Genomic DNA, 13,040 nt, shown 5'->3' on the forward strand with positions numbered 1-13,040 from the left:
AATAGTGCTTCCACTCTACTCAGCACTGATAAGGCCTCAACTGCAGTACTGTGTCCAGTTCTGGGCATCGCACTTCAGGAAAGATGTGGAAAAACTGGAGAAAGTCCAAAGGAGAACAAAAATGATTAAAGGTCTAGAAAACATGACCTTTCTTTCTATGAGGAAAGAAAAAAAATTGGGTTTGCTGAGGCTGAAGAAGAGAAGACAGAGGTGGGACGTGATAACAGTCTTCAAGTACAGAAAAAGCTGTTATAGAGAGGAGAGCGATTGATTGTTCTCCTTAACCACTGTGGACAGCACAACTATTAATGAGCTTAAATTGCAGCAAGGAGGTTTAGGTTAGAGATTAGGAAAAACTTCCTAACTGTAAAGGCAGTTAAGCAAAGAACAAATTATCTCAGGAAGTTGTGGAATCTCCATCATTGGAGGTTTTTAAGAACAGGTTAGACAAACAACTGTCAAGGATGGTCTAGAACAATACTTAGTCCAGCCTCAATACAGGGAACTGGACCAGATGACTTAGTAAGGTCCCTTCCAATCCTACATTTCTATAATAAATGCCTATCATGAGTACTTCCAACAGTAGAAGGCTGTGCTTTCATTTATGCTGGGTTAAGTCATCAATCAAGATATTTAAGGATATGGTCCCAAATTGTATCACATTTTTAAAAACATCTTTAAGTGATAACTTCCTTTTTTAGGGTATAACACCTGATTAAATCCATATTCCACAGCACTACCGCATGGAAAGTTTAAATCAATTAGGCTGAGATAATGAAACATCACATTCCTTCCAACCTAGCTGACACACTGTGTACCTTAGTCTGATTCCAAAGGGTCATTCCAAACCATTCATAGAATCATAGACTTTAAGGTCAGAAGAGACCATTATGATCATCTAGTTTGACCTCCTGCACAACGCAGGTCACAGAATCTCACCTACCAACTCCTGTAACAAACCCCTAACTTATGTTTGAGCTACTGAAGTCCTCAACTGGTGGTTTAAAGACTTCAAGGCGTAGAGAATCCTCCAGCAAGTGACCCATGCCCCATGCTGCAGAGGAAGGCAAAAAAACCCCAGGGCCTCTGCCAATCTGCCCTGGGGGAAAATTCCTTCCCGAGCCCAGATATGGTGATCAGCTAAACCCTGAGCATGTGGGCAAGACTCACCAGCCAGACACCCAGGAAAGATTCTCTGCAGTAACTCAGATCCCACCCCATCTAACATCCATCACAGGCCATTGGGCATATCTACTGTTAGTAGTCAAAGATCAATTAATTGCCAAAATTAGGCTATCCCATCATATCGTCTCCTCCATAAACTTATCAAGCTTTGTCTTGAAGCCAGATATGTCATTTGTCCCCACTGCTTCCCTTGGAAGGCTGTTCCAGAACTTCACTCCTCTGATGGTTAGAGGCATCCAGAATAGAAGTTCTCCCTAACTGCTGTAGCACTGCAAATAAAAACAGCTAGAAGAAGTATTCAGATTTTAACATTCAACTACAAAAAGCCCAGTTATTTCCTTCTGGAACAACAATGCAGCCAGGCAGACGTTATTCCAATCACAGAACTGCCCAGGAGATTTCATACCATGTACATGGAGGTCCATTACTGCACATGCCCAAAATGTTCCCACTGCAAGAACCAACTTAACTCCCAAGCCATTCAAGTGCCCTGGGTCATTGAGCAGACATGAATGAAATGTTCTATACCTCCAATCAAAGGCATGGGATCCCACTTCAGAACTAAGCAGTAGTTACTGAGATGGGATTAAATGACACTTCCTCTCACTCTGCCACTGCTGAAACTCTCTCCAAGGAGAACTGTTTAACTCATCAACAATATCCAAGGCAAGTATGCCAGAAGGGACATGGCTTATTTGTCCTTGGTTGCCACTACTGTGTATTAAAGTGGTCTAGGGAGCACTGACTACTGCACTTCCTAGTCAGTGCAAGGCAACAATATTTTCAAAGTTCTCTGTAGGCTCATGCATCCTCAAGGCAGTGAAGTCTGGGCTCAGGATTGCGAGCAAATGATTCCTGGATTGTAAAAACTAGTTTGTGGCACTGGCTTGCTACTTGACCTTGGGCAAGTCACTTTGCAACTTCTGTTTCCTTATTGGTAAAATAGGGAGAATACTTAACTGTCTGGGTGCTGGTAAATACCTTATAAAAAGGGATGTATTAAACGCTGTTGCAATGGAACTCTGATTGGTTTTTCCCCAGACACTCAAGAGGACATCATTTTACTGAACTACTTGTGTGAGCCTGTGTAAAGGTCCTCCCAAAGCCTGAAGAAATAGAAATGCATAACTGGTGCTATTTACATTTGGATTAAAAGGATCTCACTTGTTGATTTCAAAGTGCTCTGAAGGGTCAATATCATCCAACATCACCCTCCCATGAAGAATGTTAGTGTGATTAAATGCTTGTCATAACAGCCAGCATCCCCCTCCCGCCAAAAATGGGCAATCACATGAAAAGCAGCCAGATGAGAGTTTACCATTAGGGCGCCCAAAACACCTAGCAAAATGGAAGAGGTGTATTCCCCTTGCATCCACCCCTGACAGCTTTACAAACTAAACACATTGCTTATTTACATTCACTTCTCTATTTTTATTCTATTTCTCGCATGGTCTTCAAATACAGTTTTACAGCTCATTTTTCTGCTACAGATACTGTTGATCTAAAAACAGATTAATGAAAGTGGCATTCCAACCTTAATGAAAATTCATAACCATGAAAGATATGTCAACTTATCACTTTACAATCCTAGAGTGATGGTATTGGCCTGGACATTCCATCCATTTGTACAACTAACTTCTGTAACAATAAAATTTATAGGAAGAGATTGTGGCAACTCCTTAAAAGCCAAGATATAAGGCCACAAGCATCCTATCCTGTAATGCTATGAATCCAGATCAAGTAGTAAATTGACTCTGGTATCCATTAAAAAAAGAAAAGGGAAAAAAAAAACACAACCACTCTTCCACTTGATAAACCAAGGGACCAGCTACTTACTCAAAGCTGTATTAAAACTAGTGACATTCAGCTCTGATTTACATGAGATCCCATAGCGTGACCCTATACCTCTCTCTGTAAATGAAATGAACTTGTTTAAACTTAAATACTTCACTATTGAATTAAAAAATTATTCACATTCTGAAAAAGAAAATATCCTATGTGACTGCACTGGAAGGCCAAACGTTAGCTTCTCCTTACAGGTTGCAGACATTACTGCAGTCTAATGCCATTTGTTACAGCTTGTAAAATTTCTTTAAAGCTACACAGATGGGAGCTTTGAAACCTGTTAATAAGGACCTGAATGTCTTTTGTTCACCACCAAAACCAAGAGGGACATTTAAAAAGAAGGAAGTTAAACACAGTTGATGGTAGCAGGTGAAATCAGTAAGGTAAGGTAATGTAAAGTGTGTATTATTGGCAAATTACATCTCTGGAACACAGGGCTTCTACAGAAAAATCAATAACCCCCACAAATGGTGCGACTACCTCACTACCAGATCCCCTAACCATGCTGACTCCATCACATTAGTCAAATACATCAGATCTGGGTAAAAACATTAAACTCTTGGAATATCTGCAGTTACATTAATTAGGTAACCATTTAAATAATTTGTAAAAATGTGCTTATTGTGGTGTTTCTTCTACAAAAAATCTTTGATACAAACATGCAGGATTTGAAGACCCTGATTTAGTCAAACCAGTATGAACAGTCTTTGAAACAGGAGACTGATCCGAAGACAAATCCTGACCATGGACCAGTTCCCTCTCACTTCCTCCATCCACCTCTTCTTTGAGACCGCCACCAAAATTAACAGGTTCAGCAGGCCTCCCACTGAATCGCTGTTTCAGTTCCAGGAGAATGATGATAGCACCAGGCAGTGGCAGCCTTGCAACAGAACTGTCTGTCCTCTGAAGGAATGATCCTTCTGGATCAGCATCTCTTACCCAACATGGTCAGTTTCCAGCTCTGGGTATGAGGCACAGTAGAAAAAGCCAACACTGAGGACAGATTCATTCACCATTGTGGTTTTACGTTATTCAAAAGTGCCATCTTGGACCAATACCATTTCACTTTTCAGAAGAAAAAAAATTACAAAACCAGTAAACACAAAGAAGTTATTAAGCATACAGCTAGTTTATATACACTGACATTTACAAGTCTGTCATTAGTGACTTTTGCCACAGACAACTGCACATTTGTCCCTACAAAGCACAAAGCCTGAACCAATGGTCATTAGCAGTGACAACTAGTCACTGTCTTATAAACAAGCATAAAGATAGCCATAAACAGAACCGTCAATACCGGTCTTTAAATTTGCTGACTGACACAAGTAATTCTTCCCATCTCTGCAACATGAAGAACCCCAACTACACCCCTCCTTCCTCACATCCTGCTGTATGACACAGGGAAAAAGAAAATCAGATCTTAATAGTTACTCCAGATAAAGAGCACCATTCTGCTAACTGCATATATGGATGCAAAGAACTGCTACCAACCACATCACTGGGCAGGAAGGGGGGGGGCTTTTCCCAGAGGATACAGCCCACGCAAGATTCCTTGGCACTTCACGCAAGACCAGGAAAGGAGACAACAAGGTTTTTCTTTTTCAGAACTGGGTTTTCAGCAGCACTCTCTTCATCCAGCAAGTTAACGTTTGAAATCTGTGATGGGTGGATTTTCACATAGCCCCTTCCAGCAGGTTGGCTGACTGCTGCGTTTGTGCAGTTAGACCATATGAAGATCCCCACCACCACCCACCCAGCTGTTAAGGGACTACAGTATTAGAACAGTTCATTGTCAAGGACTTCACAGGCTCCTTCCAAGGATAACAACATCCTTTGGAAATCCCTCCATTTTAGCTATTTCAAAACAACCCAGCTTGCTGTAAAATTCCAGGATTCTTTTATCATCTGGTCTCACTTCACAAAAAGCCCCACGGGAGCCTGAAGAAGAAAAAAGGGGGTAGGGTGGGAGGAGAAGAGTTATTGTAACAAAAAGACCCAAACTCTGCAAACATGGTTAGATTCTTTTCCATTTTTTTAACATTTAAAACTGATCAAATCACTGAACCAGTGCCATACCTGGTATATATCTATTACCAGAAACGGAGGCTGGATTTATGGTAACATAGCTGATACCTCTCCACAAAGAGACTGTACGTTTCTCTTGCTGGCTTGTAGACTGCAGCCTATCAGTTTGTAGTCAAATTGCCTCTACAGGCCTACTTCACATGAAAACATCCCGAAGCTCAGGCTGAGAGATCAGCACCACAAAAGGGCATGTGAATTGTTCAAGAGAACTGCAAGCCTCAGGTATGCAGTGAGGCAGAAGGCCAAGTGCCTCCAGCATTCAAGAAGGAAGATCTCAGCATACTATCATACTTCGGAAATGGCTTCGCGGATTTCAGCTGGGGAAATATGAATATTTGTGTGGCTGCTGGGGACCTCAGTTAGCCAGATTGCTCCCTCAGTTCTTCCCATTTCCTAATTTGCAAAATGTTGGCTACGATAGTATCTTTTACAGAAGATAGACAGTAGCATTAGAGCTAGAATGCAAAAGCAACTTATAAACAACCTCATGTGCCAACTTCGCAGAAATCAGATCTCGCAGACCAACACGTGAATGCAAAATGCATTGGCACCACCCCCAGAACTCCCAGTTTGGCTAGCACCAACGGGCTGAAGTGCTGTGGTCATTCTTAAATCACAGTACCCAGAGCAGCCCTCAACAATTCCAAGTGCAAAAAACTCACCATTAGCTTTCAGAGAGGACAGCAAGCAGGCCATCATGCTTTTGGCCACACTTGGGTCAGTCACTTTTTTGTGGATGTCTATCTTTATCAGTGACGGGAAGTTGGCAAGGAATGTCTCTGGCAATACTTCCTGCTCTTCATGGAAACTCAACATTATTTTCTAAAGAGGACAGAAAGGAACAGTCTTTTAATCATGATCACTTTTGCTGATGTGGGCTGTTTTGTTCAGGGCTTTATGCCTCTAAGAGCATCACACACAAATCAGCAGAAACCAGGCACTTCAGATATACCTGCCTAAAGCAAAAACAAGCCGTAAGAATTTGCATGAAATTACCATTCACTGAATCCTGTAATTAGTGCTAGTTAGCCTTTTACTTTCATCCTCTTGACACAGGAAAATAAACCAGCTGTTTAAAAATAAAAGAAAGTTCTCTTTTCAGGAGTCTGAATTCCAGTCAGTTAAAAATGAAACCAAGGTAGCAGAGCTCTGAATTCTAGCAGTGGGATAAAATGGTCAGGCAAGTACCTGAGGCTGTATTAATGTTGGAAAGACAAAAATAACAAGCACTGTACAAAATTACACTGCTCAGCTGATCTGCTCCATAAAGGAGGAGATTCCATCAGTCCTACCAGGAAGTTGGACAAGAATTTTAGAAGACGACCTCACCATTAGTGAAATTTAGGTACTGGTACAGTGACAGTGGAGAAGAGATCTACTGGTAGAGATCATCTGAAGTCCCTCACTCTTAGGCGCACTCAGAACTTTTATTTATACCACACTGAAGTGTGGCAGTGGTGGCAAAATAGAAATGCACCTCAGATTACATATTATGGTAACACTTAATCTACTTTAATTGGTTAGTCTCTAAGGTGCCACTAGTACTCCTTTTCTTTTTGTGAATACAGACTAACATGGCTGCTACTCTGAAACCTGAAATTAATCTACTTTACAAAACAAAGCCCAACAAGAATTTGTTTTCTCATACAGAGGGAACAATATCCACCTGCAAGGGGAAAAAATGTAACCAGTATTTAGAGCAACAAGTGCAGTGTAATGGGTAGATCAAAAGGATCAGCAGGCAAGGAGCAAAATTTGACTGTTTTGGGCTCAAGGCACAACTTCAGGGCTTCTGTCTAGCAGTCTCTGCAAGTAGAGGAAGACACAACAGGAAGGCTGCTGATGGACAGGAAATGTGAAACAGGGAGAGTACCATCCTCTTGGAAAGGAACGCTCCTTGAGGAATCTAAGAGTAGAGCACTCTCCACCCAGTGCCAGCACTGGCTGATAATTCTTACATTCTGGATGTGCAGTATCACGTGGCAGTCTTGAAAAGTTCACTCACTCAAGCCTGGTGCCACTCTGCCCAGGATGCAGCTACAGGCTTAGTGCAGCAAGCCTTGCACTTCAGCTGACACACAAGCCTCTCAGATATAAGTGCTGACCCATTCACTAAAACAACCCTTCTATAGGCCCTAAGTCCTTTCCTGCAACTCTCAGAGTATGAACAAGGCAAATAACTTCCCAAAGGACTGGGATCAGAGCAGGTAAATCCTAAGGCCCCTAAGTCAATCCAGATCTTTCCTAGTTTTCAGCTGGGAAGGAAGATATCTAGAAGTGAAATTCTGACATCACCATCAAAGAGGAAGCTAGGCTATCGATGGAAAACTACTGTCCTGGAGGAACACTAGGAAACCCCCTTGGAAAATCATTTTTCTCACTGGATCCCTTAATGTGCTGATGGGGAAAGACAGGACCCCCAGGAAGTTGAAACATCCTTAAATATTTCTTGCAGAAAGAGAGAAGGCATTTTGGCATTCCTGGCTGAAGTTCCCTGCTTTCTACACCAACCAGGGAGACATCCCACACATCTCATTTTAAGCAAAATAGTTTTTCCTCCTGGTGTACATCATGGCAAAGGCCGCCCTATTCAATTCCTCCACCTCCCTCAGTCGTGTCCTGTCACACACCAAGAGCTTCAAAGCACCTGGGCTGGGGTGCGTCACAGGCCTCCAAACAAGCAGCTACAGGGACAGGGATGCTGGTCTTCTGGACAGGGCCAAGAAATCTGCTAACCAAATTTTTCTCAGCCAGTGTGGTATAACATGGATCAGGAGACCTAATGTGTTCAATGCTTTCCAGATCGGTAGAAGCTGAGGGAAGGTTTAAGCATCTAACAAAAATACATCCTGAGCAAAAGCTTCTGTCTGATTACCTGCTGCAGTACCCGGGTTCCTTTGCGTCCACTGTCATCTAAAAGATGAGTCTTTAGAGAGCACTCCCCTGGGAGGAACCTGCTGCATGCCAGTCAATTCACTTCAATGTTGGATTTCCAGAAACACAAAGGTCCAGAAAGTTCCTGCCTATCTAAGTAAGATTTGATTCCATTGCTAGGATCTTGCTCCTGCTGCCTCAGTGGTGACTGAGAAGCCACCAATGCCATATTGTCCATCCTGATCAGAATGTGGCAACCTCTGCGCTGATCTTAATGACAGTCAGTCACCCAGCACTTAGTACTAGTACATTTATCTCCAAGACACTGCCCATGGCATAATGCCATTCTGTTGAGTATGTCCTATTCCTCAAGGCTTACATCTACTGTAATCTGCAGTCTGCTGTAATCTGCAGTCTGGGAACTTTGTGCAGAAGGGTCCAGTGGTCATGCAATCATCTCAGAGAGGACCTGACCCACAGATAATGGGGACACAGCCCAAGTCATCTTTGCTGATCCTCAGAGCAGCAATCACCAGCTGTTGCAGTTCCCAGCAGTCCTGTGCCCATGAAATCAGGTCATAACAGGACACCATGCAGTCCAGGAGGGAGAGGAGCATCCTCAACGGAGACAGTGCAGAAGCTGAAACAATAGGACAGGGCCTGATACCTGAAATGTAGTCAGCTTCCCCTTTCCCTGGTCACTGTATTCTAAGATCTTCCCTTGACACTTGCTCAAGTGAGCTAGCTTTCCAAGTAAAGAACAACAGAAAGAGAAGCATCATGACTATAGTCATGGGCTGGCGTATGTCAGCAACGAAAGCCTGGGAGCAATAACAGCAGTAGGGATTGTGCAGGGTGATTTGCAAAAGTCACTGATGGATCTAAATGGAGGGGAAGTCTAAATATGTGTCCCCCAAGTCTATAGATATCTGAGTGACTCCTAAGCTACCAAAATGGCATGCAAGGTCTCCAGTCAGAATTGTTGCTACTTCACAAACTGGTTGAACCACATCAGGCTTCAGAATGAACCTCTCTCTCCTTGGTCTTTTCTTTACCACAGCTAACTCAAGTATGCTCCTGAACCAGATGGCCAAGGGACAGACATTAAAAACATGTGGCAGTTAAATTAAGTGGGCAAAGATAGGACGTGCCCTCTTTTTTGAATTAAAAAGGTTTAGAAGGGAGAAATGAGAACAGTTTGATGAGTGAGAGGAACAAGGACACTGTAGCAGCTCATGTTCAGAGAGAAGACCATCTATCCAATGTGCTCAGTGGGAAAAGAGTCTACCTCTCAGACTGTAGTCTGGAAGGGAAATCCCAAAATAGGCAAAGGGCAGTAAGACTGGGTGGATCTGGGTTTGTCTCCTTGTTTACAAGAGGACCCATTACCTGCATAAAGTTTGGTCTTAAGGAGGTATTTGATTTGGGAAGTGCATAACTGAAAAGGTCTTCAAGAAGGCTGAACACTTTGGATCAAACTGTCTAAGAAGCTGTGAATGGAAGAAACACTCTTCTGATGTCGGCCAACGTGGAATCCAAGATATCACTAAAAAGGTGGGAATCTGTAAAGGGAAACGAACCCATTCTGTCCTGGGAAGCAGCACTTCCTTTCCTGATACTCAAACACAGCTGCCTTTGTATGCATCTTGGAGGGGCTTCACTGCCCTGTGAGCTGTTACAGGAAGATTAAGTGCAGCACACCATGCAACTGTGAGTGGGGTGGCCTCACCAACTGAAGAATTTGCTATCTGAAGTTGGTCCATTCGTAAAGAGCAAGACACCAAATCTGGTTTTAATCTTCTGGAAACGCAAAACCTGTCCTCTACTGCAGTGTATTTCCTACTAGTGCTTTGCGCCATCTAGTTTTAAATGGATCAAATGCTCAAGGTTGAAACTTAATACATCACAACAGCAGAGATTAGAGACTGCAGAACAGTCAAGACATGAAGTCTCCACTCTGCAGGATTAGTGCATAAACTGGAGCACCACCTTGCCAGACACAGCCTACCCTCAAGAATAGGAGAGGAAATAATCAAGACAGCTGCTAATCAAACCCATTCTACAGAGTATACAGCTGTTTAGAAATGAAACTCCTCACAGCAAACAGTATTCTCTATTTTGCAGGCAAGGTCAATTGGATCGGGTGTGCAGATGGCATTTTTGTATTACAGATCTGTGTCAGAAGAGGGTATGTATGTTCCCCTCCCATTTCCAGCCAGCTTTACTGAAGGAGCTTGAGCACTGGACTGTTTGTTGGTTCAGCCAGGGTATGCCAGAGACTGCACTGATCTTGGTAGTACACTATTCCTTTACCATTCGGCAACCTTTGATACCATCCATGAGGTTCTGATGACTCAGAGGACCCTAGAGTAGACAAGAATGGTTCAAGTGATTCAATTTTCTACAGACAAATGATAGAAGGTGACGCTGGTAACTGCTTATCTGCTTTGAGGGCTTTCATGTAGGGGTCTATTGACACCTCTACTATTTAACCTGAGTCTCTAGCAGCTTGGGGACATAGCAAGATGATCTGCATGATGGTGCTATGATTATGTGGATGATAGGCATCAAGGGTGTTTCCTTGATGCTCTTCTAGTACCTCTAACCACAATAGGAAGTTACAGTAAACACACTCAATCCAAACAAGATTAAGGTAATGCTGGTAGAGGCAACAGGAAGGCTACTAGATGGCAGGGTGTTGCCTGCCTCTATTGAAGGGTTTTGTCTGCACTTCATTTAGGTTGCTTTTGGATTCCCAGGCTGGCCCTTGACTTCCGAATGTAGCTGATGATCAATGTCTTACCCGCATCTGGTAAAGATACCAGATCTCTCCAGTGTGGACCTTGCTATGGTCCATCTGCATAGCTGCATTCTGACCATCTGCATAGCTGTACCACACAAGGAGCACATTATACCAGTTCTCTGAAGCATGTGCTGATTTTCTATTCCTCTCCAAGAGCAATTCAAGGTTGTGCCTAGGACCTAAGCCATGTCAAACAAGAGGCCCTCCCGCACCTTACATGCTGCTGTCACAACTGATGTGCATTAACAACTCTTAGATTTGAATGTCAGAGCTGGAGGCAGGGCAGTCTCAGAGGAGGATAGGCATGGTATAAATGCTTACACAGATCAAAGCGTGCTGTTCTAATGATGAGAAAGCGCATAAGGCAAGTGGATAACAAATACCTCTTTAAAAAAACCAGGATTGTACCGTTCAGCATAATTCCAGTCTCATGGGATTACTAACCTCTGCTTCAGACAGTTCTTTATCACCATTCGGCTTACTGTACTTTTCCTGCATAAAAGGGATCCAAGAAATTTTGCATTTTTTAATGAAGGGTGTTACATCGACAGTGCCCAAAGCATAGCCACATATGCCATCCTCATCTTCAAGGACAAAGCAGTAATCCAGACTGAGGGAAAGCAGGCCTCCCACTAACCTGCAGAGAGGAGAGCAGTATCTGGTTGAGTTCACCACACAAACAAAGCAACAAGTCACTTCAAACTAGGTATTGTCTTTGTAGGTTAATAGTGAGGATACTGTACACAAGGAACGAGAGTCATTATACCAGGGTGGAAGATGAAGGCACTGATCTACTCAGTCACTTAGGACCACATTTTCCATACTGCATGTGTAATCACCACCACTTTGCACAAATTGCGAGTGCAGCTATGAAGATGTAGAAAATCAAATATGAAGTGCTCAGGCCATGAGCTCAGAAAGGGGACTAAGACCCAGCTGCCATTCCATTGCAATGGACAGGCTTCCTCCTGCCAGGGCCCCAGTGAGCCCACCCTTCCCATAGTCATGGAGCTGAGGGAACAATAATAGAACCTTCTAGTGACATGCCCTACCAGCAGACCTATAGTCTGCAACGTAACTCTCCTCTCTTCTGATTAGTTGCAGTAAACCATCTCTTTCAACCCGTTTCAATAGTTCCTGCAGACATGTCCATGCCGCTCTCCACCATTCCTTCTACCTTCTTTATCCCATTTCTACTCATCTCTTCCTGTCCCCCACATGATAGAGCTGCCCCCATTACTTCAATAAATCAAAACATTAACAAGATGGGAAGAGAACTCAAATAGCTCATCCTCAAGAAGCTAAAAAGCTCAGTCTTCCCTTCTGCTCTCATCTCACTTGTCATTTCTTCATCTAGTATTTAGGCTGTGGAGTGGAGAGTGCATCTTGTCTTCATCTGTGATGCACCTCACATTTTTATAAAATACATTTATGTACCTTAAAAAGATAGTTGATGGCTAGTAGAATGTTTTACAAGACAAACTCAGGTATTTAAACACAATATAAAACAAGACTCTGAAAGGAAGCTGAAGCAAAAAGGGACAGGGGATAACTAAAACCACATTTACATCCAGGATGTTAAAGAAAACTCCCACCAGTGCTATCACTAGACTTGAACCAGTGGAAGCCCTAGTGTAGAAGGCCCACCACTTTAAAGCAGCTGCAAGTATATCTAATCAAAAACTGATAAAAGGTCAGTTTGCAGGAACCTTGTTTATGCTTGAATTCTCAGGGGTGCTACCACCAGTTCAGCTGACCCACTGCTGAGAATGTCTACACTGGGGAAATGTACAGAGACGAGTTGCAAGTAAAACCTTCAACAAAACAGGTATTTGAGCATAAATGGAGTAACAACTACTGTCTTGGAAGTCTGACTGCCATTCAATTATACCTTTCAGAAGTTGAAGTGAAAAAGGAGTGGTAGTCCACTCCGGAGTGTAGTTTTGTCTCTTCTCCCATCTTTACACTTTTCCTTTTATCCCTTCTATTTTCCTTTCCATTCAATCTTATGCCCTACCACAACCTTCTAGGAGCTAGTCCATGGCATCTCTGCTTTCTCCTATAAATCACTTCTGAACACAAGCTTCTTCCAAGAGGCCCATAAACCCTAACTCAGCCCCACTTCTCTGAAAACTACAGCTGTTGAATAGAAAGAAAACAGTGAACAAAAAACTCGTCTATTACCACTCTGCTATTTTGTGTTTGTTTCACCATTTCGTCAATTATCTATGCTTTATTTACACAGAAA

At 42.8% G+C, this 13,040-nt stretch overlaps 1 protein-coding gene across 2 annotated transcripts in view; it reads right to left on the reverse strand.

Moving 5' to 3' along the window:
* Positions 1 to 2,940: 2,940 nt before the first annotated feature.
* OGA (O-GlcNAcase) overlaps positions 2,941 to 13,040 on the reverse strand; it is a 39,324-nt gene continuing 29,224 nt past the window's right edge. For both annotated transcript variants that reach the window (XM_074959492.1, XM_074959493.1), the window contains exons 14-16: positions 11,237 to 11,429; positions 5,778 to 5,937; positions 2,941 to 4,968 (exon numbers count right to left, since the gene is read on the reverse strand). In XM_074959492.1, the coding sequence (XP_074815593.1) occupies positions 4,832 to 4,968; positions 5,778 to 5,937; positions 11,237 to 11,429 (490 nt within the window). In that variant the 3' untranslated portion in view covers positions 2,941 to 4,831. The remainder of the gene's footprint in view (positions 4,969 to 5,777; positions 5,938 to 11,236; positions 11,430 to 13,040) is intronic.

Source organism: Natator depressus, chromosome 7 (genome assembly GCF_965152275.1).
Source record: "Natator depressus isolate rNatDep1 chromosome 7, rNatDep2.hap1, whole genome shotgun sequence".
Taxonomy (NCBI): Eukaryota; Metazoa; Chordata; order Testudines; family Cheloniidae; genus Natator; species Natator depressus.